Source organism: Eptesicus fuscus, chromosome 1 (genome assembly GCF_027574615.1).
Source record: "Eptesicus fuscus isolate TK198812 chromosome 1, DD_ASM_mEF_20220401, whole genome shotgun sequence".
NCBI classification, from domain to species: domain Eukaryota; kingdom Metazoa; phylum Chordata; class Mammalia; order Chiroptera; family Vespertilionidae; genus Eptesicus; species Eptesicus fuscus.
In genome coordinates, this window is record NC_072473.1 from 111,532,611 (window position 1) to 111,560,573 (window position 27,963).

General features: G+C 38.6%; 1 protein-coding gene across 1 annotated transcript in view; it reads left to right on the plus strand.

The window, feature by feature from the left end:
* Positions 1–27,963, plus strand: part of FRMD7 (FERM domain containing 7) — a 65,121-nt gene that overhangs the window by 27,201 nt on the left and 9,957 nt on the right. The window contains exons 3-6 of the mRNA XM_028128818.2: positions 6,931–7,035; positions 7,779–7,821; positions 9,718–9,796; positions 12,865–12,962. Of these exons, the coding sequence (XP_027984619.2) occupies positions 6,931–7,035; positions 7,779–7,821; positions 9,718–9,796; positions 12,865–12,962 (325 nt within the window). The remainder of the gene's footprint in view (positions 1–6,930; positions 7,036–7,778; positions 7,822–9,717; positions 9,797–12,864; positions 12,963–27,963) is intronic.

Sequence of the window (27,963 nt, forward strand, 5' to 3'; positions counted from 1 at the left end):
TCCTTCTGCTCACTCTGGGTTTTTCTTGTTGCTCTCTTTCTAATTCTTTAAGTTGTATAGTTAGACAATTCTATACCAGTTTTTTTTTTTAAGATAGGCCTGTAATGCTATGAACTTACCTCTCATTGTTTAATAAAATGCTATTTAGCCTCCAAGTGTTTGAATATTTTGATCGTTTTTATTGTAGTTGATATCTAATATTATGCCATTGTGATCTGAGAAGATGCTTAATATTCTTTCAGTCTTCTTGAAGAGATTTTTACTGTGACCCATTATGTGGTCTATCTTTGAAAATGTTCCATATGCACTTGAGAAGAATGTATATTCTGTAGCTTTGGGGTGAAATGTTCTGAAGGTGTCAATTAAGTCCATCTGATCTAACAATTCATTTAGGATTGCTGTTTCTTTGTTGAATTTTTGGTCTAGAGGATTTATCCAGTGATGTCAATGGGGTGTTGAAGACCCCTACTATGCTTGTATTGCTGTTGATCTCTCCCTTGATATACTCCAGAAGTTTTTTTTTTTTTTTTTTAATGTATTTGGGTGCTCCTGCATTGGGTGCAAATATGTTTACTAGAGTTATATCCTCTTGTTGTATCAATCCCTTTAGTATTATGAAGTGGCCTTTTTATCTCTTGTATGGCATTCACTTTGAGGTTGATGTTGTCAGATGTAAGTGTTGCTACCACAGGTTGTGTGTGTTGTTTTTTCCTTTTCATTTCAATTTGCCTGAACATTATTTTTCCATCCCTTCACTTTCAATCTGCATGAGTCCCTTGTTCTGAGGTTGGTCTCTTGTAGACAGCATACATATGGATCATGTTTTCTTATTCATTCAGCCACTTGATATCTTTTGGTTGGAGCATTTAACCATTTTTGTTTAAGGTTATTATTGATAGGTTCTTATATGTAGCCATTTTTATTCTTTATGCCTGTGTTCCCTCTTTACTTTCTATTTTTTTTCTTTTTACAGTAGTCCCTTTAGCATTTCTTGCTTGGTAGTGATAAACTCCCTTAGCCATTTTTTATCTGTGAATCTTCTGATTTTCCCTTCAATTTTAGATGATAGCCTTGCTGGATAGAGTATTCTTGGATTCAGTCCCTTGCTTTGCATCACTTTGTATACTTCATTCCATTCCCTTCTGGCCAGATGTGTTTCTATTGAGAAATCATTTGATAATCTAATGGGAGATCCCTTCTAGGTAACTCTGTCTCTCTCTTGCAGCCTTAAAGATTTTCTCTTTGTCATTAACGTTTGCCATTGTAATTACGACATGTCTTCGTGTGGGTCTTTTCAGGTTCATCTTGTCTGGGATTCTCTGTGCTTGTTTGACTTTTTTCTTCCCCAAATAAGGGAAATTTTCTGTCATTATTTCTTCAAATAGATTTTCTAATCCTTGCTCCTCCTGCTTTCTAATTTTTTTCTCCAATTGCTGTTCTGATTGGGTGTGTTTATTTTCCTGTCTTTTAACTTGCTAATTTGGTCCTCTGCTTCTTCTAGTCTACTCTTCAAACCTTCCATTTTGTTTTTTTATTGTAGCTATATCATTCTTCATTCCCCCTTGATTCTTACCTAAGTTTTTGATTTTTTCATCCCACCAGTTTAAAAAGTGTATGACCCTTATTCTGAATTCTTTTTCTGACATATTGCATTCCTCCATTTCATTTAATTCCTTTGCTGGTGTCCCCTCCTTTTCTTTCCTTGGAGGTTGTTTCTTTGTCTCCCCATTTTCTGTGTCTTTTTATCCCTGGGCTCCCTCCTTGGGATCTGAAGTGTTGAAGCCCCTAACGATTCAATGATCTGGGACTGGCTAGACTGTAGGCTGGGTCTGCCTTGAGTTTTACACCTTCATTGTCTCTGCTCTGAGTTGTAACTCCATCTCCCCCAGTTCTGGTCCCTTAGTTGTCTACTTCAGAATCTTGGGGCCAGTGGGCATACATGCACAATTCCTTTGGTGTGTGATTCCCTGTGAGGGCCCAGAGCCTCTGGCATGCAATTCACTGTGCGGCCCCAGCACCCAAGGCAGGATGGCAGAGCACATGCGACATGGTCCCATGACCTGTGGCAGGAGGGCCCAGAGCCCTCTGGCATGCAAATCATTGTGCAGCCCCAGCACCCTAGGTCCCTCTGGCAGAGCACATGCAACATTGTCCCATGACCTGTGCATGGACTCACCAGGTTGCACCAGTAGCTCTGACTTCAGCCAGGGGTAGGCATGTACCAGGTGACAGCTCTGCCCATGTGGTGGGTGGGGGAAGGCAGAGCTTGCACTAGCCTGAGGACTCTGACTAAACTGGGGGTCAGAGCTTGTGGCCTGCTTGGCACTAGGGGCCCCCTCTCTGAGTCTCACCAAGGGGTCCAGTTGCCAAGTCTCATGGGGCCTGTGTCTGAAGTGTTGGGCTTGGCAGGGAGAAGCACACTCCAGGGCTCACAGGAACCTGCAGCTGGGAAGGCTGGAGTCCCAGAGTCTGTGGGTCTGCAGATGAGGTAGCAGGTCTTTGGCTAGAGTGGCTGCAGGGTCAAGGATGGTGTCTAAGGCCAGTCTGGGTGGAGATGAGGCTGGGCTCCTAGTCATAGCAGCTCTCCTCTTCAAGATGGTATGGTTTCTGTGACAGAGCCGGCCATCCGGGAGTGCTTGCAGTGGTAGCAGGGGCTCCCAATCTAGGAGAGCCTGGTCTGACAGCCTCAGAGACTCCTGTGGGATCTAACTGTTCCTTTCTCTCTCTCTCTCTCTCTCTCTCTCTCTCTCTCTCTCTCTCTCTCTCTCTCTTTCACACACACACACACACACACACACACACACACACACACACACACACCACATACGTCCACATATTCCCCTTTCACTCCCTCCCTCACTCACACTCTCCCCCTCACTGCCATCCTGCTGGCTGCCATATTCAAATCCTCCCATCAGCCAATGTTTTAGAGAGGAAATTGAATGCATTATCTGTGCTTTGTTGAGAAGTTGGTTAAGAGAGTTTTCATTTAAAAAATAAATGTAGATATGTACAGAATAAAAAGTTAAAGTTCCCCTTTATCTATCCCCTCTGCAGGGAAAATGCTCTTAACATTTGGAATGTATCAGTCCAGACTCATCTATGCATTTACCTTTACATGTGCATGCCTTAAGTTATATGATTTGCCAGGCACTGTACTAAGACTTTGATGTGAATTATCTTGTTTAATCCCCTCAACACCTTTATGAGAATACTACTGTTATCTTCATTCTACAGATTCATAAATCTAGGCTCAGAGATGTTCAGTAAATTACTCTAGGCCACATAGTGACTAATTTGTTCTTCCTCCTGAGAGAACTATCTTAATTAATGTATATTAATCAAGTTAAATGTTTGGATCCATTATTTCTTTTCAAAAATATGTTTTTATTGATTGTTAGAAAGAGATGAAGGGAGAGGTGGAGAGAGAGAGAGAGAGAGAGAGAGAGAGAGAGAGAGAGAGAGAGAGAGAGAAAGAGAAACATTTAGGGGATAGAAATATTGGTTGGCTGCCTCCTGCACACACCTTACTGGGGATTGAGCCTGAAAACTGGGCATGCGCCCTGATTGGGAATTGAACTGGCAACCTTTCAGTGCATGGGATGACGCTCAACCAACTAAACCACATGGGCCAGGGCCCATTCATTTATTCAGTAAACATTTATTGAGAATGGCTATTCTTGGCCAGGTACTGAACATAAAGCCAGGTATTCAAACACATGGTTTCTGTCTTCAGGTGTCTGAAAAAGGTGGGTCAATCTGTGACTTAAAAGATAGATTACCCCCAATTCATCCAGCTAGTAAATAGAGCAGAATTACAATTCAGGTTTTGAAAAACAATTGCTTTTGTGCACAGATATTTTGGTACATTGTTGTTTTTGTTTTTTTTAGAGGTAATCAACTTGAATATTATTGCTTTCATAAGAAGATAAGTTTGGAGCTCCTAGAAATCAGTGTCCAATTGTGAAGACCCAGTTTGTAAATTGCAGACCATAAATACACATTGTGAAAAGTTTTAAAGTATATATATGCAAATACTGCTCTACTGTAATCCAAGGATGATTAGGATAAGATGGGATGCAAGCTTGGAGTTCTAATTCCCTAAGTGGGAGGATTGTGTTAAAGAGTTTAGATCCACTAAGGAACTTGATTAAAATATTGAAAAGTGGTAGCTTAAATAAGAACAAGCAATTGAAAAGAGAATCAGAAGTCCAGAAAAGAGAAAATAAGAAAGCTGTATATAAAGAGATATTATGAGGAAAAGAATCATAACATAAAAATTGAGGAATTTGCCGAAACCGGTTTGGCTCAGTGGATAGAGCATCGGCCTGCGGACTGAAGGGTCCCGGGTTCGATTCCGGTCGGGGGCATGTGCCTTGGTTGCGGGCACATCCCCAGTGGGGGTTGTGCAGGAGGCAGCTGATCGATGTTTCTCTATCATCGATGTTTCTGACTCTCTGTTCCTCTCTCTTCCTCTCTGTAAAAAATCAATAAAATATATTTAAAAAAAAAATTGAGGAATTGGATCATAATATTTGAAAAAAATTTAAAGGCTACATGTTGAGATAGAACCAAGACCTTACCTATTATGCAACACATTCCACAATGCTGGCCAATTTCAATGTATACTATGGAGGACTGAAGGGAAATGTCTCTCCCCGATATGGGGGTGGAGAAATTGAGCCACATGAGCGTCTGACCTTCAAATGCATAAATGCCAAAGGCTTTTAAAGCTAGTTGGCAGCATGTACTGGGATGGAAGAATCAGGGAATTATTCTTATAAACATATTATAGGATCTTACATAAGAGAGCAAAAAGAAAGCCTTGATTGGAAACCTTACAAGAATGGCTACATATTCTTTGTGACTGCTGAAACATTTACATGTACAAACACATGGAATGTGGTGGCTATGATGGAGAGGATTAAGCACCAGGATGGAAAAAAATAATAAAAATGAGGAAGAAAATGAAAAATGTTGAATTTCTTAAATTGTTTGCAAAGAAACTGGAGCCTGTGATGGAATTTAGTTCACATGACTGAAGTGTTTCTTTGGTGTAGGAAAAAATATTGCTGTCATATCTGTCTTTAGAATTTTTTTTTTTAATAAGAAAACTTTGTGGTAGCTCCTTGCCTGGAGGACTTTAAAAATAGAAGCAATTTCATCTGTCTGGAATGGTCTGTGTCAGCACTTGCCGTAGGCAAAAATCTTCCCCTCCGTCCTCCCTACCAGACAACCCCTCCCCCACTGCCCCTTTCCATGCCCTACAACTTCTGCCTTGACACCTTTTTCCTGGACCATAGTTCCAATGTGACCTTCCACATAAAATCAAACCCCTTTCCTTCAGTTCACTCCAGGCGCCAGGGATGCAGTAGGTTTCACCCTTTGTGTCCTATTTGCATTTAAAAATAGGACCCTGGTTAACCCACAGGAATATCCAGTTGGTGGAGCTTGGGACAGAATAACCAAGTGGAGAGAAGTCCAGGAGAGAGGGGAGTAATTTTGGTTGCTGGGGGAAGGGGGGGGTACCCCGCCTTCATGGAAGCTATTAAATCCCAGATGTGGGCTTGGTTCAGTGTGGTGCTGTCTTGAGGGAGCAGGCAGGTGGAGGAGAGAGGGTGACTGGACTTTTTGACCTCTCAAGCTTGCTGTTAATTCTATGGGTCAGTGATTTCCAACTACATTTCCCCGCACCCGGCTTTCTTTGCAGCACTCTAGCACCGTGTGACTTGGCTTTAACTAAGGATTTTCAGCATCATCTTCGTGGCTAATAGTCTGTGCCCAAATGTACCATCACAGTCCTCCCTGCAAACATCAACCCTGGGGTTTAGCAGTGGAGATCAGTACCAGCCACACTCAGCTCAGAGAGATTTTCACAGAGAATTCTTCAAAGCTTCAGTTTTCAAAGAAGCATAAAAAAGGGGCTGTTTTGTGCCCACAGTGTGTGTGGGCTTTATGAAATTAAAAAAAAAAGTGGCTTTATGTGAATGAAATTAAAAGCTGCAAAAAGAAATCTACTCAAGGAGTTCATATGAGTAATTAATTTGGTAAACTTCATATTGGATCAACAAACATTCAGGAGCTCCTACTATGTGCCAGGCTCTGTTAGACCTGGTACATACCAAGAAAAAAAAAAGCAAGGTCTCTTTATGAAGGAATTCAGTCTAATAGACATCCTGTGTAAGAAATGGCACATTTGAGGTAAGCAAGGGTACTCTTGGCTCAACCTGTTGCTGATAGGTTCCAGAGAAGGCTGTCTATCCCAGGGAGATGACATCTGAGCAGAGTAGGAGTAAGCCAAACCAAAGAAATGTGGGAAGAGTGGTCTGTGTAGAAAGAACGATATGAGCTGAAGCATGGAGGTATGAAACTACTTGACATGCATGGGGAACTAGGAGCAGGCTATAATTTATTAGATGAAAGTGTTGGGGAAGGGGAGGGACAAGAAATGAGGCTGGAGGGGCAGGTGGGAGAGAGGGCCCAGCTTATGATGTTAAGGAGAATAGATTTTATCCTGAGGGGAGTCACTGAAGGATTTTAAGCAGGTCAGAGCTGCATCTTGATTAAACTGTCCATTTCGGAGAAATCATTCAAATTGCCTGTGTGATGAATTGATTAAAGAATTCTATTGAAAGGGTAGATTTTCAGATCTAGCCATAGTTAAGTTCAAGGCTCTGTTTTTCCAAGGGGATTTATCACTAGTCTGAGACCTTTTAAGGTATACCCCTAAAACAATTTATAGATAGATGCATGGATCTACCTGTAAAACTCAACATCATTTGGGGGTGGGGGGGGGATGCAGCACTTCTAAACAGTGTTTAAGGGAAACAGTGTTTGAAGAGTCTTATCACTTCTACCATTTATGCACACTGCACTAATGATATCAGGTTAGGAATGCAAATTGTGCTATGGTCTCTTTGTTTTGTTCAGCAAAAGTCATCCGGGAAGGTGCTGTTTAACCTGAGTTGCAGCCATCTAAACCTTGCTGAAAAGGAATATTTTGGATTAGAATTCTGTAGCCATTCTGGAAATAATGTAAGTTGGTTCTTCGTGTCTACAATTGCTTCTAAATGCAGTTTGCAGCTAGGTATATAAGGCTCAAACCTCTGATTGAAAAATAGAAAAAAAGTTAAACCCTTGCAAAATAACTTCTCTGTTAAGTCACCTCAATTTGCCAAACACAAACTCTTCTGCCCTATGCTCCTCTTTTGTCACTCAGTGAACAGCTATCTATGCTTTATTTATTTTGACTTTCCCGAAGCTGGACCTCAACCTCCAGAATTGACTCCTAAACTCTCTAATGAGTATTCAGGGGATTTTCCTTTCCCCTCTCTGAAGTCTTAATATTCCCTATATTCTTCCTGCTGTGTCCTTCCTGTTATCTGGCACCTTCCCAGAAAGGCTCATTATATCTGTTAAGCTGGCATTTGGGGGCTGTAGGATTCAAACGTGGAGCCAAATGCCTTCATTAGTTTTTATAGCAACTAATGAGCCTTGTATATGGCACCTCTGTCATCCTACAGGCAGGGGAGCAGTGATTCAAATGTCAACAACAAAGAGGTTATAGATCAACAATGTTCACTGTCATTGAGAAAATACAAGGGGGCAGATTGAGTGTGTTGGAGGTACCTCAGCTCAGACATTGCTGTTTCTAACTATTTTTAGAAGTCTAAATAGTCTTGGTATTTGTTTATTTCATGTTTATTTTTATCTCGTACCAAAAAGAAAGATGCATTCAATTCCATGTTCTACCAATTTTTTCATTAATATTATTGCAGGTTTGGTTGGAACTTCTGAAGCCTATTACAAAACAAGTAAAAAGTAAGTATGGAAAATCATTTAAGGAATATAATTCCCAGTTAAAACTTAAAAATATTTCAGTAATGCCACACTATTCCTCACATTAATATAAGGGAAGAAATGGGTTTTGATGTATTATTTTAATCCTTCATACATCTAGTAAATTCAGCAATTTAAAAAATCATTTTAACTTTCCCTGAGATGAAGAAAATCATGCTGCTGGATCTTTGATTGAATTTGAAGAAGCCTGGTAATTATAGCACTCTGTGGATTGGCTCTGGGAATATATTTCAGGTTCTAATATTACAAATCTTTGAGCATCCTTGATGTTAATCTGCAATGTCACTCACCTTCTGCCTGAAGATGTTTTGGTTTTATCCTGTCACAGACATTATTCATTCATTTCAGTTTATATTTGAGTGGCTACAATTATGAAATACACCTCCCCTGTATATCACAATCTAGTGTGGTGGTTTTCAAATTTTAGTGTGTATTATGATTATTTGGGGTTCTTGTTAAAATACAGATTATTGGGCCTCATTCCTGTATTTTCAACAAATTCCACTGGTGTTTCTGATGCTGGTGGATTTCAGTCAACACTTTGTGAAACATTCTCTTATGGTGTCTCTTCTCTCACCTGCTCTTTACATATTGGTGCTTTCCACAGCTCAGTCTCTTTCCAACTGCAAAATGATAACGTCACATTATTCCAACAGCTTCTGAACTGATTCCCCCTAACTCATCATGTACACCACCCCCAAAGGGAACTATTGAAAATACCAGTTTCACCACATCACTGTTTTGCTTACAAAGCTTCCATGGCTCCATATTGCCCTTAGAATAAAGTACAAACATTAACACGATCCACAAAACACTGAACTCTGCCTGCATTTCTAGCTTTACCTCTGCCTCTGATCACTTTTTATCATATTCCTAGCCCTCCTGATTTTGACTAAACTAACTTCAGCTGTAGGCTTCTCAGATAAAATAAAGGATGCCAAACTAAGTTGGAATTTCCAATAAATAAAGGATAATTTACTTGCATATGTATGTCCCATGCAATCATTTATCTGAAATTCAAATTTAACTGAGGCTCTTATATTTTATTTGGTAAATCTAGCAACCCTACTCAGATTTCAACTCTTATAGGAATCTTTCCTTGACTTTCTCCAAACTTTTTTGTTCCCCTCTTGTGCTTCCCCAGTACTCAGTGCTTACAGCACTTTGTGGCACTATAATTGTCTGTCTAGATGTCTGTCTCTTATACCAGAATATGAGTGCTTTATTCCAATACTTGCCTAGTACAATGCATGGCATAAAATAAGCACTCACAAATATTTGCTGAATGGTGCTAAATTCTGCAAGCTGCAGAGTTTCTGATTTTCAAATGCAAATGGGAATTAAAGCAAGTAGATACGTTTTAATGTAGATTTTTAAGATACATAGAGGCATCAGACCATACTTCTTCTGGTTCCCCTTATAAGATCCTTCAGTCAGGTGGTACTCACCTGCTTTTAAAGCAAGACACTTCTCTCAACCAGGAATGCAGAATTCAAAGCAGCAAGTGGGACATTTTTCAAAATGAGACACTTCTTAAGAGAGGACACAGTAGGTCCCTAAGAGGAACATCTTTAGGAAAAGAAACTCAAAGGGAAAGAGGGTAGGAAGAGGGTTGGGAGAACATTCTTAATTGCTATCCACATAGAGACACAATACAGAAATAGCAGCATATTACAAATGTGAAAAATTTAAAAAAAGTCTGAAAGGGAGTGATGGGGAGAGGAGGGAATATTAAAGGGGAGTACTAGTGTGTGTGTGTATGTGTGTGTGTGTGTGTGTGTGTGTGTGAACACCTATACACCTATAACTGTTGTGATGGACATGTAAATAAAACTTATGGAGATATTGTGTTTTAAGATCCTAAGGAAGTTGTTTTCAAATTTATGGTGAAATTTTTCCCAGTGGACCCTGGACATCTACAAGAAGAACTTACAAGGTTAGTACTCACCTGTGTGTCTGCTGTTACTTAAGAATTATTATTCTCTATTTACCAGGGAATGGGCTTATAGTTTTTGGATGGCTTGGCTCTCAGTGTCACTCTCCGGAAGATGGTAAGGAGCTGGAGAGAAGAAGGGCTTGGCTGGTACCCAAAATGTTATTCTTCCAAAGGGTGGGGACTTCACAGAGAAGGGGAGTGTTCTAGAAGTGGTAGCATGGGTGTCCACTTGAGGGTTATGCCATTAATTGCTGCAACATAGTGCTTGCCTTCATTGCATCTGTGCTCAAATCAGAGGGCAGCTTGACAGCACAAGTGTAATGCCAGCTAATTTCATAGATATTAAAAAGTGTGTGTGTGTATCCCATAGGTAGAAAATGATGCTGATATATACTTATAAAAAATTTTAAAATTAAAAAATATACATTTTATAAATTATTTATAATGTTTAATATATATTATTGGCAATTTTATTATAATTGTTTAATAATTATATATTATTAAAAATTTAATATAATTCACATAATCTGTAATGATAATTTTTTAACTTTATAAAAGTAAAATATTTTTACTTATAAAAGTTAAAAAGTATAAAACATTTTATTTATTTGTTTATTTATTTATTTCCTCATCCAAGAACATTATCATTGAATTTTACAGCAAGAAGAAGGGAGAGAAAGAGAGAAAGGGAAGGAAAAACATCAATATGAGAGAGAAACATTGATCAGTTGCCTCCTGAAAGCTCCCAACTGGGGCGAGGGATTGAACCTGCAACCTAGGCATGTTCCCTGACTGGAAATGAACCCAACCCAGTGCTACTGACTGAGCTACCCAGCCCAGGGCTAAAACATTTTAAAAAGTGTTTTAGTACTTATTTAAAACTAGAAGCCCAGCACTAGAAATTGCGCAGCCCCGCCCACCTGTGCTGGTCTTTGGTTGTTAGGGCATTAGGGCCACTGGGTTTTTATAATATAGATTATGCCCTTTAAAATTAGAATGTAAATCTACTTCTTCAAAGATACATTTTCAACAAAACACTTCCCAAAACCTTACTCTGCTTTCCAGACTTTAGACTTTTACATGTAGAAGTGATATAACAGATATATGAGGTAATCTAGTCCAGCCCTCTTTGTTTACAGATGAGGAACTGGTCCTGGGAGCTAGAGTGACTTAGTTGGCAGTTATTCTCCCTGAAGTCTCTTTTTCACCCCTTTTCTGCAGGGATGCTTCTTTTATGAGGGGTCTTTGCAGAAGTCACCTTTCACAAATCAGTCTCTCTCTCTCTCTCTCTCTCTCTCTCTCTCTCTCTCTCTCTCCCTTTCTCTCTTCCTTCTTCCCCTAATTCTCTCCACATTTGTGAGTTGTAGGCCACTTTCCTAGATAACTTGATGTCTTGGTAACTATACAATTTGCATTTGCCAGCCCATAACCTATTTCAGTTGAGTCTCAAATTGTGACCAGTTTTGATGGAGATAAACTTTCTCCCCCCACCAAAAAAAGAATGAGAAAATCAATGTGATGATAAATGATTCATCAGCTGTTCAAAGCAAGGATTTGGTATCTGTAGCAGACAGCTGCCTTCTTAACAGCAATGAACGTGTCAAATGATGAGAACTTTCATTTTTTTTTCTTGCTAGGAGCAAAATGAAATTCACTTTCCCTTTAGCAATTGAAGCTGATTATTGTATTTACATCTATATTTGAAATCAGGCAATGGCAAAAGTTAGAATTCCTTTATTTTATCCTCATTGGTCCATCTAAGAATACTTAACTATAATTGACTTGATAATGATGCTTTGTTTAGAAGCATCATTTATGTCCATCAGTCCATAAATTTCTGACACTTGTGTGCAAATAATAATTTCTAATTGAATCATCTCTTACTCATTTGGGGAGCACACAGTAGGAAGTATTATAATGACAAATGCTTTTGTAAATTGAATAATTACCTGCTAATTTACTTGTATGTTTTCTAACCTGAATTTTCATCTATCACCTGAAATTAATTTTGATTCTCCACATTGACTTCAAGGCTTAATTGGTTTTAAATAAAAGTCCAGGTACAACTTTATGTAAATAAAGGGAAATGCCAACAGCAGATACAATAAATGTTTTAATGTATAAAATAAAATATCAGAACCAATTTTGGACTATGAGATAAAGCCATCAGTGGTAGAATCTTAATTATATACATCTTTTCAAAAGTTGATTCTCCTTTGATAATGGCTTAAAAGTGTGAGACAAATGCTATCTGTTTGGCAAAGCTCTAGATACCAACTGGCACTTTATGGGTCCCTGATGAGCTGTTGGTGGAAAAAGAGCAATTTGTTTTCCTTCCATTCGGTATATAATAATTCCATACCTGCTCTGTGCAGAGTGCTGCCTTGGCTGTGGTGACACAGAGAAGGCGATTCAGCCCAGCACTCTACACAGAGCAAAGAGTGGTCTCAAGTCTTTGATTTCTTTTTTTTTTTCAAGTCTTTGATTTCTGAAACACAATCTTTAGAACAGGAGGAGGCCTAAATTCAGTGGCAGACCTGAGTTCTGGCCACAGTTTCACTTTCTTTGGGTGATATAACCTTGCCCAAATCACCTAGTCTCTATCTTCCCATAATTGTGAAATGGGGTGATTGTTCCTGCCCTGCCAACTTCCTAAATAGTTTTGATAGTGAGTACTTGATGGTATTTTGTAAACAGAGCAGTACTGGCCTCCTGAGCAGGCTGATTCTTGCTGAATTTCCCTTTCTCTCTGGCTGGGTATGTGGCTTTGTTACGTGGCAGAAACCACCAGAGGATGATTGGCCAACTCCTTCAAGTTGGCAGTAGGATTTGGCTGGGGTGATTCCTAATGGTTGTTAATCCTGCCAAAGTGCTGGATCAACCAAGTTGTGGTCTAGTACTGGTTTGGGGCTGAAGCAAAGCCTGTGCATTACTCACTACCCACAAAAACATCCTACTGACTGGGGGTGCCGTTTCATTCTTGAAACATTTTGGATCTTGGAGAAGGGATATGCTTCTTTTTTGTTTCTGTTTCTTTCTCAGGAGATTTTCCCCCAACTTCCTTGCAGGTATCTTTTTACTCTTCAAATAAAGAAGGATTTGGCTCTAGGAAGGCTTCCATGCAGTGACAACTGTACAGCGTTGATGGTATCTCACATCTTACAATGTAAGTAGCAAATGTTGTCTTTGGGGCATATCAACCAAGCAGAGAACCAAGCAAAGGAGCTGAGCACCCTCAACGTGCCCACCATTATGTTAGGAGAGAAAGCCTAGATAAAATATATGAAAACAGCATGGTCCAGTAGAAAGAGGCTGTCATTGTAGTTATGGAAATTTAGATTCAAATACTGTCTCTACTACATTGTAACTGTTGTATCCTAGGGTAAAGTCCTCTCACCTGTGTGTCTGAGATTCTTAGACTTTAAAATGGTGACAAAACTATTTTTGTCACAGAGTGGTTGTGTTTATGTAGATTAAAAATAAAGGCTGATTTTCTTCTGTCTGGGTCTAACTTTCCCCTCCCACTGCCTGGGGCTTACTGTCCAGGAACTGGTTTGGACTAATGCAGGCATGGACTTTTCCAGGCAGGACCCACTCTCTCTGCTTGCCCCAGGATACATTTCTGGCATGTGCTTTCTGTGGCACATTGTCACGTTTGATGTGATTTCTGTGTTGCTCTGTATCATGATTACAGAGAACAAAGCACAGAGTATATCAGGTAGAGAGAGGCTAAAAAGGAAAAAGGCCCCAGGCATCTGTTAGAGTTCTCTATCTACTAGCAGCTAAGTAGTTGGACTAGGCTGAATAATGAAAGCAGGGAGGAAGAGCCTGGGAAACAGTGGGGAGCATACCTGGAAGTGGGTGAATCTAGGCAGACCAGGCTGCTCCTGTACCCTGAAGGGCAGCGTTGAAGCAACTAGAGATAGTATATCTTCTTCTAGGGCTGGCTGTGCTTTCTCTTTGAGATAGGCCTTCTAAGAATAGTTTGTTCCTTACCATTTTGCAGGATCATACATTCATTTTCGTTTGTTTCACAAGTTCATCTGTTTGCCTCTATCCCTTACATCATGACAGTCCATAATTGGTAGATTTCTGTTTTTACTGGGAACTTCAAAATGAAGTGCTTGGAGAAGGACAGTTTCTGAATCAGTATGTATCAGTCAGTACTCCTGACTGGGACAGGTAACGACAGCCCCAGGATCTCAGGAAGGCAGTGAGCAGTGAGGGCAATAGTAATCAGGGAAGGCTTATGGAGGACGTGGATTTTGTGCTGGTTCTTAAGTGACATATAGGTATTGGATATGTAGTAATAGGAAAAGAAAAGAGCATGGAAAACGGTAGTAGGACAAGAAGTCATGTATACAGAGGATGCAACTCAGGTAAAGCTCAAAGAGGTGGCAGAAAGGGCCTTGAATGTCAAGGACACTAACAGTATGTTCACTATTGTGTTTTGTTTGGCGGGGGTCACAGGGTAAGGCAAATAGGGAAAACAATGTTGAGAGACATCCTTCTCCATTAACTATTAAGGTAGCAATCAGGGGATAGAAGCTTGGTGACAGCCTCTAATAGAGGAGCCCAATGTCATTCCTAATGGTGCAGCATTATAGATTTGGGCATTCCCTAGTGGCCATTTCAGGCACAGCATGGAACACTTCAGCTTTTGTCAATAGATGCTCTTTCCATAGAAAAAGGCTAAAGTTTCAAGGAGTCAGCTCTTTACAATCCATCCATGTCAGACAATTTCACTGGATGTGTAGGCGGTAAGCAGAACACAACCAGATTTCTCATTCATTTGCTAATTTATTCATTCATCCAATATTTATGTTCTACACATTCAAGAACCTCCATGTTCTGACCTCATCGCTTAAGTCTCTCTTACACAACCTTCTGGCTCTAGCCAGACAATTCCTCCCAAACACAATCTGTACATTTCAAATGAAGCCTCATTTTTATGAATACCTTTAGTTACTCTGTCATTTATTCAACAAAAATTTCTTGAGTACTTACTACATGCCAGGTACTATTAGAGGCACTGGAAACATAGCAGTAAACTAAGCATACAAAAATTCTTGCCTTTGTGGAACTCACATTTTGGCAGTGGTAGAGAATCAGACAATAACCAGAATAAGGAAATACATTATGCATGTTAAAAGGTGATAAAAGTGCTGGAGAAAATAAAGTATAAAAAGGAGACGGGGAATTCTGGGGGTGGATACTGATTTTTTCAATAAAGTGGTCAGGATAGGATTCACTATGAAGGTGACAGCTGAACAAAGAATTGAAGGAGATGAGAGAGGAAGCCATGAACAAACCGGGTGGAAGGAAGTTCCAGGCAGAGAAAACATCTAGCATAATGAGCCTGAGGTGGGAACATGCTGGAATGTTCAAGAAATATTAAGCACTTTGTGGCTGCCTGGAACTGAAAGAGGGAGAGAATAATCATGGGGTACCTTAAAAGCATGTTAAGACCTAGAACATTACTCTGAGATGGGAAGCCATCAAAGCATTTAAAGCGGAGGAGTGAAATGATCTGAACTGTTTTAACAAGATTATCTTGGCTGCTATGGTGAAAATAGAAACTTGTAATGAGTAGTAAATAAGTCAGAGAATTCTAAAACACAGTATAATTAATAGAGACCATAAACTGTACTATAATTATGTAATCCTATATCATAAAAGCCTAATATGCAAATTGACCAAATGGCAGAACGACCAGTTGCTATGACAAGTACTGACCACCAGGGACTGCCTGGCACAAGCCTATGGCTGCTTCTCTGTCATGGGCATGCTGGTATTGCCCTAGGATGGGTGTGTGGAGACTGCAGCAGAGCGGCAGTGAGCCTACTGAGTGGTGGCGGCAGGCACAGTGGGGCTGGGATGAATGGGAGCAGCCCGGCGCCTGGCCCAGGCTTGGGCTCCTCCCTGGCCATTTGTTGTGGCCTGATCCCTGCAGGTCATGCTGAGGGACCCCACTGGTGCATGAATTCGTGCACCAGGCCTCTAGTGTGATAATATTGCTACAACAACAATCATATTACAATATGTAAGTATATCAAAGTAATAGCCTATATATCTTAAATTTATGCAATGTTACATGTCAAATTTATTCAATAAAAAGGGAAAGAAGATAGAAATTTGTGAATGAATGGTGGAAGTGGGGAAACAAGATAAGAGACTATTGCAGAAGAGAGGGATAATGGTAGCTTGGACCCGTGTGGTAACAGTGAAGTGCTCAAAACATTTGTTACCTTCTGTTACTGATGATATTTACACATTTGTATGTCATAGGTCTCTTCCTAGATTGTCATAGTCTTACACTGAGAGAAAAGCAAGCAGTCTTATGTGTCCTTATGTTTTCCATAGGGTCGATATAGTGTCCTACACCTCTGAATTTACAGAGTTGTGCAACCATTAGCAAAATCTGGTTTTAGAACATTTCCATCATGCCAAAAGAGATCTCTCAAGCCAATTTTCACTCACTCATTGTTCTCATGCTCAACCTCTAAAACCACTAACTTACTTTATGTTTAAATAGATTTGCCTTTTCTGAACATTTCATGTAATTGGAATGATAAAATATGAAGTCTTTTTTATCTGTCTTTTTTCACTCAGCATAATATTTTTTAAATTCATGTATGATCTAGCATGAATCACAGCAGTTTATTTATTTATTATTATTATTTTTATTGTTTAAAGTATTACATATAGTAGTACATATATCTCCTTTTTCCCCCCATTGACCTTCCCCAGCCTCCCCTAACCCTTGACACATCCCCTCATCCCCGCCCCCCCTCCCGAGTGTCTTCTGTCCATTGGTTGTGCTTATATGCATGCATACAAGTCCTTCAGTTGATTTATTTCCCCCCATACCCAACAATCCCCAGACTTCCCACTGTAATTTGACAGTCTGTTCGATGCTTTACTGCCTCTGTATCTATTTTTTGTTCATCAGGTTATAATGCTCTTTATTTTCCATATATGAGTGAGATAATGTGGTATTTTTCTTTCATTGCCTGGCATATTTCACTTAACATAATGCTCTCCACTTCCATCCATGCTGCTGCAAATGGTAAGAATTCCTTCTTTTTTATAGCAGCGTAGTATTCCATTGTGTAGATGTGTCATAGTTTTCTTATCCACTCATCTGCTTATGGGCATTTAGGCTGTTTCCAAATCAGCTATGGTGAATTGTGCTGCTATGAACATAGGGGTGCATATATCCTTTCTGAATGGTGTTTCTAATTTCTTGGGATATATTCCTAGAAGTGGGATTACTGGGTCAAATGGGAGATCCATTTTTAGTTTTTTGAGGAAACTCCATACTGTTCTCCACAGTGGCTGCACCAGTCTGCATTCCCACCAGCAGTGCACAAGGGTTCCTTTTTCTCCGCATCCTCACCAGCACTTGTCATTTGTTGATTTGTTGATGATAGCCATTTTGACAGGTGTGAGATGGTACCACATTGTCGTTTTGATTTGCATGTCTCAGATAATTAGTGACTTTGAGCATGTTTTCATATGTCTCTTAGCCTTCTGTCTTCTTTTGAAAAGTTTCTATTTAGGTCCGTTGCTCATTTTTTTTATTGGATCATTTATCTTCTTTTTATTAAGTTGTATGAGTTCCCTGTAAATGTTGGACATTAAACCTTTATCAGTGACGCCATTTGCAAATATGTTCTCCCATGCAGTGGGTTTTCTTGTTGTTTTGTTGATGGTTTCTTTTGCTGTGCAAAAGCTTTTTATTTTGATGTAGTCCCATTTGTTTATTTTCTCTTTAGTTTCCATTGCCCTAGGAGTGGTATCGGTGAGGAAATTGCTTCAGCATGTGTCTGAGATTCTGCTGCCTGTGGATTCCTCCAGTATTTTTATGGTTTCCTGTGTTATGTTTAAGTCCTTTATCAATTTTGAGTTTATTTTTGTGTATGGTGTAAGTTGGTGGTCTAGTTTCATTTTTTTGCATTTATCTGTCCAATTTTCCCAACACCACTTATTGAAGAGACTGTCTTAACTCGATTGTATGTTCATGCCACTTTTGTCAAATTATTAAAAATATTTTATTGATTTTTTACAGAGAGGAAGGGAGAGGGATAGTGAGTTAGTAACATCGATGAGAGAGAAACATCGATCAGCTGCCTCCTGCACACCTCCTACTGGGGATGTGCCCACAACCCAGGCACATTCCCTTGACCGGAATCGAATCCGGGACCTTTCAGTCCACAGGCTGATGCTCTGTCCACTGAGCCAAACCGGTTAGGGCTCCTTTGTCAAATATTAATTGATCATAGTGGTTTGGGTCGATATCTGGGTTTTCTATCTTATTCCATTGGTTTATATGTCTGTTCTTGTGCCAGTACAAGGCTCTTTTGAGAACAGTGGCTTTGTTATACAGCCTGAAATCTGGTATTGAGATCCCACATACTTTGTTCTTCTTTCTCAGGATTGCTGTGGCTATTTAGGGTCTTTTTTTGTTCCAGATGAATTTTTGGAGAGTTCTTTCTAGGTCTGTGAAATATGCCCTTGGTATTTTAATAAGGAGTGCATTGAATCTATAGATTGCTTTGAGTAGTATGGGCATTTTAATGATGTTGATTCTACCAATCCATGAACATGGTATTTTCTTTCATCTGTTTATGTCTTCCTCTATCTCTATTTTCAGTGTCCTGTAGTTTTCCTCGTATAGGTCTTTTACCTCCTTAGTTAAGTTTATTCCTAAGTATCTTAATTTTTTTGGAGCGATGGTAAATGGGATTGCTTTTTTAGTCTCTCTTTCTGTAAGTTCATTATTGGTGTATAGAAATGCCATAGATTTCTTGGCGTTAATTTTGTATCTTGCTACATTGCCAATTCATTTATTGAGTCTAATAGTTTTTTTATGGAGTCTTTAGGTTTTTTTATGTACAATATCATGTCATCTGCGAATAAGGACAGTTTTACTTCTTCTTTTCCAATTTGGATGCCCCTTATTTCTTCTTGCCTAATCACAATGGATAATACTTCCAGTACTATGTTGAACAGGAGTGGTGAGAGTGGGCATCCCTGTCTTGTTCCTGTTCTTAGGGGAAATGGTTTTAGTTTTTGCCCATTGAGTATGATGTTGGCTGTCGGTTTATCATATATGGCTTTTATTATGTTGAGGTATGATCCTTCTATTTCCACCTTGATGAGAGTTTTTATCAAAAATGGCTGTTGAATTTTGCCAAATGCTTTATCTGCATCAATTGATATGACTATGTGATTTTTATCTCAATTTGTTTATGTGATGTATCACGTTTATTGATTTGCGGATATTGTACCATCCTTGCATTCCTGGGATAAATCCTACTTGGTCATGGTGTATGATCTTTCTGATGTACTGCTGGAGCCGGTTTGCTAGAATTTGGTTGAGGATTTTGGCATCTATGTTCATGAGGGATATTGGTCTGTAATTCTCTTTCATTGTGTTGTCTTTATCTGATTTTGGTATTAGGGTGATGCTGGCTTCATAGAAGGAGCCTGGCAGTGTTCCTTCCTCCTGAATTTTTTGAAATAGTCTGAGGAGGATAGGTATTAGTTCTTCCTTGAATGTTTCGTAGAACTCCCTGTGAAGCCATCTGGCCCCGGGTTTTTGTTTGCTGGAAGCTTTTTGATGTCTGCTTCAATTTCTTCCATAGTTATTGGCCTGTTGAGCTGTTTAGATTCTTCCTGATTGAGTTTTGGAAGGTTGTATTTTTCTAGGTTGTTGAAATAGAGTTGTTCATAGTATTTTTGAACAATCCTTTGTATTTCTGTGGGGTCTGTTGTTATTTCTCTTCTTTCATTTCTGATTTTGTTTATTTGGGTCCTCTCTCTTTGCTTCTTGGTGAGCCTGGCTAGAGATTCATCAATCTTGTTTATCCTTTCAAAGAACCAGCTCTTGGTATTGTTGATCTTTTGTATATTTTTTTTTTCTTTTTGGTCTCTATATCTTTTATCTCTGCTCTGATCTTCATTATTTCCTTTCTTCTGCCTACACTGGGCTTTTCTTATTGCTCTCTTTCTAACTCTTTCAGTTGTAGGGTTAGGTAATTTATTACCATTGTTTCTTGTTTTTTGCAGTAGGGTGGTAGAGCTATGAACTTTCCTCTCAAGACTGCGTTTGCTGTTTCCCACAGATTTTGATTGTTGTTTTTTCATTTTCATTTGTTGCCATGATGTTTTTTATTTCTACTTTGATCTCTCTGGTAACCCAGTCATTGTTTAATAGCATGCTATTTAGTCTCCATGTGTTTGATTTTTTTGGATTGTTTTTATTGTAGTTGATTTCCAGTTTTATTCCACTGTGGTCTGAGAAGATGCTTGATATGATTTCTATCTTCTTGAATTTGAGGAGACTTTGCCTGTGACCCAATAAGTGGTCTATCTTTGAAAACGACCCATGTGCACTTGAGAAGAATGTATATTCTGTGGCTTTGGGGTGAAATGTTTTGAAGATGTCAAGTGATTCCATCTGGTCTAGTGAGTCATTTAGAATTGATGTTTCTTTGTTGATTTTTTGTTTAGAGGATTTGTCTAATGGTGATAGTGGGGTATTAAAGTCCCCTACTATGATTGTATTGCTGTCAATCTCTCCCTTGATATCTTCTTAGGAGGTTTTTTATGTATTTGGGTGCTCCTGTATTGGGTGTGTATATGTTTACCAGAGTTATTTCTTCTTGTTGGATTGTTCCCTTTAGTATTATGAGGTGGCCTTCCTTACTTCTTTTTATGTCCTTCACTTTGAGATGTAATTTGACAGATATAAGTGTTGCTACCCCAGCTTTTTTTTATTTCCATTTTCCTGAAAAACCTTTTTCCATCCCTTCACCCTCAGCCTGTGTGCATTTTTTTTCTGATGTGGGTTTCCTGTAGACAACAGATATATGGGTCATGTTTTTTTATCTACTCAGTTACCCTTTGTCTTTTGATTGGGGCATTTAATCCATTTACATTTAAAGTTATTATTGATAGGTACTTGTTTGTGGCCATTTTTATTCTTTACCCCTGTGTTCCTTCTTTGCTTCCTATTTCTTCTTTTTACAGCAGACCCTTTAGCATTTCTTGCATTGCTGGTTTGGTGGTAATAAACTCCCTTAGTCCTTTTTTGTCTGTGAAGCTCCTGATTTCACCCTCAATTTTGATTGATAGCCTTGCTGGGTACAGTATTCTTGGATGCAGACCCTTCCTTTGCCTGACTTTGTATATTTCTTTCCATTCCCTCTGGTCTGATGTGTTTCTGTTGAGAGATGAATTGCTAGTCTGATGGGGGATCCCTTGTAGGTAACTTTCTGTCTCTCTGGCCACTTTTAAGATTCTTATTTTGTCATTGGTGTTTGCCAATTTAATTATAATGTGCCTTGGCATTGGTCTTTTGTGGTTCATTTTGTTTGGGACTCTGTGAGCTTTTTGGGTTTGTGTGGGTTTTTTCTTCCCTATATCAGGGAAGTTTTCTGTCATTATTTCTTCAAACAGGTTTTCTATTCCTTGCTTAGTTTCCTCTCCTTCTGGCACAACTGTTGTGCGGATGTTGTTTCGTTTAGTGTTGTCCCAAAGTTCCCTTAGGCTTTCCTCCTGCTTTTTAATTTTTTTTTTCCTAGAAGCTGCTCTACTTGTATATTTTTTCCTACCTTGTCTTCTAGCTCACTGATGTGGTCCTCTGATTCTTCTACTCTATTGTTGAATCTTTCTATTGAGTTCTTTATAGCAGCAATGTCATTTTTCATTTCTTCTTGGTTCTTCTTCATTTCCTCTTGGTTCTTACATATATTGTTGAATTTATCTTCCATTCTTTTCATCCATCTTATGACCACTTCTCTGAATTCTTTCTCTCACAGGTTGCTTGCCTCCATTTCGTTTACTTCATTTTCTGGTGATGCCTGCTTTTCTTTCATATGCGGGCTGTTTCTTTGTCTCCCCATGATCTCTCCTTATCCCAGGCAAAATCTGACCTTTCCGTGAGGGGATGCAGAGCTCCTCTGAATACGCGTGCTTGTGCCACTTGGGGACCGATGTTCTTGGGTTCGCAGCTGTTCGCTGGGTGCCATAGTTGTAGATTCCTGGGATTTTCAGGCTTCTGATAACATCCACTTTCCCCTTCAAGAAGGCGTGGTCTCCATGTCCAGTTTATTTCTTTCTATTGCTGAGTAGTATTTCATTTTATGGATATATCACATTTTATTTATCTATTTACCTGGTCATGGACATTTGGATTGTTTCTAGTTTAACTAATATGAATAATGTTTTGAACATTCATGTGGACACATGTTTTTATTTTTCTTGGGTAGATTCCTGGGGGTGCAATTGATTGTTTCATCTTATTGTAATTTATGATTAACATTGAAGACACTGCAAAACTGTTCTTCAAATTATGACAGTATAATCAGAAATGTATGTGGTTTCCAGTTTTTCCACATCTTCATCAGTACTTCGTGGTGTCTATTTCTTTTTTTTTTATTATCACCATTCTAGCGGATATGAAGAGGTATCTCATTGCAATTATAATTATCATTTTTATTAACTAATGATGTTGACCATCTTTTCATCTGCTCATTAATAATGTCTATGTTTTCTGTGTTAAAATGCCTATTCAAATCTTTTTTTTCTATTCAAATCTTTTGTCCATTTTAAAATAGATTGTCTTCTTATTGAATTTTAAAATATTTTTATATATTTTGATTAAAACCCTTTATGAGATATGTAATTTACTATTTCCCCCCAATCTGTGGCTTGACTTTTCATTTTCTTAATGCTGTAATTTTTAGTGGAACAGTTTTTAATTTTGATGGAATTCTACTTTCTCAATATGTTTTAGTGGATCGTGCTTTTGACGTAATATTTAAGAACTATTTGCCTAACCTAAGGTCACAAAGATTTTTTTCTTAAGTTTTCTTCTAGAAGTTTTATAGGTTTACCTCTTAGATTTAGGTCTATGATTCATTTTGAATTATTTTTGTATGCTTACATGGCATATGTTGAGAGATAGAAATCTAACTTCATTTTTTTGCATTTGGATGTATATTTGCCCCATTTGTTGAAAAGATAATAATCTCTCCATTGAATTGTCTTGACAACTTTGTCAAAAACCAGTTGACAATAAATGTAAGGGCTTATTTCTGGATTTTCAACTACGTTCCATTAGTATATATGTTCTATACTATATTATTTATATGCCCTATACTGTCTTCTTCATTCATATACTCTTATTTATTGTGGCTTTTATTAAGCTTTGAAATGGGGATGTGTATATCCTCCAGCTTTTTTCTTCTTTCACAAAATTGTTTTGTTATTTTGCATCCTGTGCATTTCCATGTAAATTTTAAGATCATTTGCTAATTTCTACAAAATACTGGTGGGGATTACATTGAATTTGTGCATCAATTTTGGCAGAATTAAAATTTTTACAATTCTAGTCTTCTTCTAATCCATGAATCAGAAATGTCTTTCAATTTATACAGATTTCTTAGAAATTTCTCTTGGCAATGTTTTGTATTTTTCAGTATATAAGTCTTATATGTATTTTGTTAAATTTATTCCTAAGTATTTTATTCTTTATATATGCTATTGTAAATGACATTGTTTTCCTAGATTCATTTTTTTGAATTTTGTAGTTGTTAGTATATGCAAATACAATGATGTTTTGTATACTGATCTTCTATCTTGCTACCTTGCTGAACTCATACATTAGTTCTAGTAGGGTATTTTTGTGTGGATTCTTTAGGATTTTGTACACACAGGACCATGTTGACTATAAGTAAACATGGTTTTACTTTTTTATTTTCAGTACAAATGTTTTCTATTTCTTCTTGTTGCCTGATTGCACTGACTAGAACCACCAGTACAATGTTGGGTAGAAGTCGCAAGAGTAGACATCCTTGTCTTGTTCCTGGTATTAAGGAAGAGCATTCATTTTCACACCATTTAATGTAATTATAATGTTAGCTGTAGATTTTTAATTGTTAACCTATTTCAGGTTTAAGAATCTCCCTTCTATTTCTTGTTTGTTGAACTTTTTTTTTTTAAATCATGAATTGGTGTTGGGTTTTGCCCAATGCTTTTTCTGCATCTATTAAGATGATAATATATTTTTTTTGTCTTTTATCCTTTTAACATAATATGTTACATTAATTAATCTTCACATGTTGAACTGATTTTGCAATCTTGGGATAAATCCCACTTGGTCATGATGTGTAATCTTTTTATGATATTTTTATATGTTGCTGGATTCATTTTACCAATGTGTTGTTGAGGATTCTTGCCTCTGTATCCATGAAGGTTATTGATCTGTGTGTAGTTTTTTGTTTTTCTTGTGATGCCTTTGTCTGGTTTTGGTATCAGAGTAATACTGGCCTCATAGGATGAGTTGATAAGTATTCATTCCTTTATTTTCTGGAAGAGTTTGTGAAGAATTGATATTTATATTTTTTTGAATATTTGATATAATTACTCAGTGAGATAATATGTTCCTGATTGATTTGTATTTTATTTTAAATAAATATTTATTGTTCAGATTATTACATGTGTTCCTCTTTCCCCCCTCCCCCCATAGCTCCCCTCTGCCTGATTCCCCACCCCACCCCATGCCCTTACCCCTGCCACTGTCTTCATCCATAGGTGTAAGATTTTTGTCCAATCTCTTCCCATGCTCCTCACAACCCTTCCTCCTGAGAATTGTCAGTCCACTCCCTTTCTATGTCTCTGATTCTATTATATTAATCAGTCCATTCTTTTTATCAAATTTGTTATTCACTTGATTTTTAGATTCACTTGTTGGTAGGTATGTGTTTGTTGTCATTTTGTTGTTCATAATTTTTATCTTTACCTTTTTCTTCTTCTTCCTCTTCTTAAAGAATACCTTTCAGCATTTCATATAATCCTGGTTTGGTGGTGATGAACTCCTTTAGCTTTTTCTTGTCTGTGAAGCTCTTTATCTGACCTTCAATTCTGAATGATAGCTTTGCTGGGTAGAGTAATCTTGGTTGTAGGTTCTTGCTGTTCATCACTTTGAATATTTCTTGCCACTCCCTTCTGGCCTGCATAGTTTCTGTTGAGAAATCAGCTGACAGTCGTGTCGGTACTCCCTTGTAGGTAACGAACTTTTTTTCTCTTGCTGCTTTCAAGATTCTCTCTTTGTCTTTTGCCCTTGGCATTTTAATTATGATGTGTCTTGGTGTGGTCCTCTTTGGATTCCTCTTGTTTGGGGTTCTGTGTGCTTCCTGGACTTGTAAGTCTATTTCTTTCACCAAGGGGGGAAGTTTTCTGTCATTATTTCTTCGAATAGGTTTTCAATATTTTGTTCTCTCTCTTCTTCTGGCACCCCCATAATTCGGATGTTGATATGTTTAAAGTTGTTCCAGAGGCTCCTTACACTATCTTCATATTTTTGGATTCTTTTTTCTTTTTGTTTTTCTGGTTGGGTGTTTTTTGTTTCCTCATATTTCAGATATTGGGTTTGATTCTTGGGGTCCTTTGATCTACAGTTGAATTTCTGTATATTCTTTATTTTAGACAGTGTATGCTTAATTTCTGACTGGTCCGTTTCCATTTTTTTGGCATTTTCATTAAGGTCCTTGAAGGTCTCACTAAGCTCATCAGAGGTCTCATCAAGTTTCTTGGCGGTTTTTAGAAGATTCTTGAGTAACCTTATAAATGTGGTTTTGAACTCTGTGTCCAGTAGTTTGCTTTCCTCCATTTCTTTCATTTGTGACATGTTTCTTTGTCTCCACATTTTGGCTGCTTCCCTGTGTTGATGGAGTGGCTTTGTGTGTTTGATAACCTATAGGGGCCAGTGGCTCAGCCTTCCCAATCACCTGAGGTGGACGTTCTTGGTGCACCCCTTTGTGGGCTGAGTGCAAAGTCTTGGTGTAGTTAAACCTTGATTGCTGTTGGTACACTGGGAGGAATTGACCTCCAGGCCAATTGGCTGTGAGGACCCACTGTGTCTATAATGGAAGAACTGCTGTGCTGGAGACATGCTTATGGGGCAGGACTTGCTTCAGTGGGGCTTTGGTGTTCACTGAGTCTGCCTCTTGAATGTGTCACTTATGGTTGTGAGGAGTTGAAATCTGGTGTCGTCTCACACTGACCACTAGGTACAGTGCCTTCTGGATCTCCAATGGGATGCAGGTCAGCTACTGTCTGAGGCCACCCAGCAGGAGCTACAGTGAGAACTACAGTTTTCTCCTCTTTGCTTGGGGTTTGGAGGTTTTGGAGCTGTCTGACCAGAGATGCAGTTTGTTTGGTTAAGCTGCGATAGGGCAGGCCATTTATATGCAAAAGCTGCTTGGGTGGGTTTGTAGATTGTGTGGGGTGGGGTCTCAGGGAGTCACTAGGCTAGGGCATGGCTAACAGTGATGGCTGCCAGTCAGTTGTCTCTGTGTCTCCGAGTTTCCATGTCCCCGCGTCCCACGCCCCAGCACAGTAAACAATGATTCTTGTGCGCAGCTTTGCAAACAAGCCACCCTCACTTTCCGACCTGATGGCAGACAGTCCAGCTTTGCCCCGTAGGAGTTTAGGTCCCCAGCATCTCCCCAGAAACTGGAGTTCAGAATAATCGGGAGCTTGTCTCCCTTCGGGTTGAAAGAAGCAGCCAGTCGCCCGCTGCCAGCCCGATTTGCACGCCTCCATACCTCAGCTTTTTAGCGCTTGTGTCTCAATGCTTTTTTCTCTTTCCTTCTAGTTATAGAACTTCCACTCAGCCAGCTTTCCTATGGTTCTGGGTGATAGATGTTTTGTCTTTTAGTTGTAGTTTTAAATTTTAGTTGTAGTTTTAAATTGTTGTGTGAGGCAGCAGTTTAGGTGTTTACCTATGCTGCCATCTTGGTTTTATCTCTGCCTGATTGATTTTTAAAGAGATTTGTACATTTATCAGTTTTGGTAATAAATAAATAAATAAATAAAGTCATTGATTTGGTCTTTTGAAAAACTTGTTAGAGATTTTCATTATAATGTGATCTTCAAATATACATACACATAGACCTCTCTTGTCTAAAAATGAATATGCCTTCTGTCTAAAACACAATAGAAAACCAAGACAAAAAAGAAAATAACTTTCTAGCACCCAATATGGGTGCCCCTTGTCCATGTATTTTATCCAATTGGAGAGCACCACAGGGTTCCATGGAAAGTCTATTTATTCTTACAATTCATAAACTGCTAACAGGTTTGGATATCTGTATTCCAATTTTTAAATGTTACAATGTGAATTTTAATTGGAATATTAGTTTTGGGTTCCCACTTTATGGTAGATTAGAAGTCACAATTTAGAACCAAGTGGAGACCTAACTCTTTAGGGGAAGTCAATGACCAGGAAGTGATTCATATCAATCTGACAGAGAGGGAGAAGGCATAAAAATTATAAAGAAGACACAAGAATTCAAAAGCAAAATAGTTTGAAGCCATTTACTATGAGGGCAGATAGTCCTATATACCTCAATTACCTTTGTAGACATAGTGCTATAATATAGGTTTCTAACAATAAACTGGAGACATCTAGAAAAGAGTACACTATGATCAGAGATAAACTGCAAGTGAGTTGAAAAAGCTAGAATTATTCCCAGTATGATTTATCTACTGGGGATTACAGATAGCTCAGGTTTTACTAGATTCCCAGAGTAATAGATTGCTGACTGGCCTACATCATAGTTAGGAGGCTGAATTGATTTCCTGGGGCTGCCATAACAAAATTCCAGAGACTAGTTTGTTTAAATGACAGAAATTTAGTTTCTCACAGCCTGGAGCCTGGAATTCCAAGACTGAAGTTTTGGTTTCTTCTGAAGCCTCTCTCAGTGGCTTGCAGATTGTTACCCTCGTGATGCATCCTTACTTGGTCTTCCCTCTGTGCACCTGCATTCCTGGTGTCTCTCTATGTGACTAAATTTCCTCTTTTTATAAGGACACTGGTCATATTGGATTAGTGGACACACATCTGCCTCATTTAACTTAAATCACTCATTTATAGAGCCTATCTCCAAACACAGTTGCATTCTGAGGTTCTGGGGAATAGCATATCAACATATGAATTTGAGAGGGGTTGGGATACAATTCAACTGATAACAGGGATTGAGTAGATGTAAAAGAAACCATGAACCGAATGTAGGAGAAGAAAACAACAAAATACTCATCTGTGATCCTGTAGCCTTTAAGACTTACCTTGTGTCTGTGAGTTATTATACAGG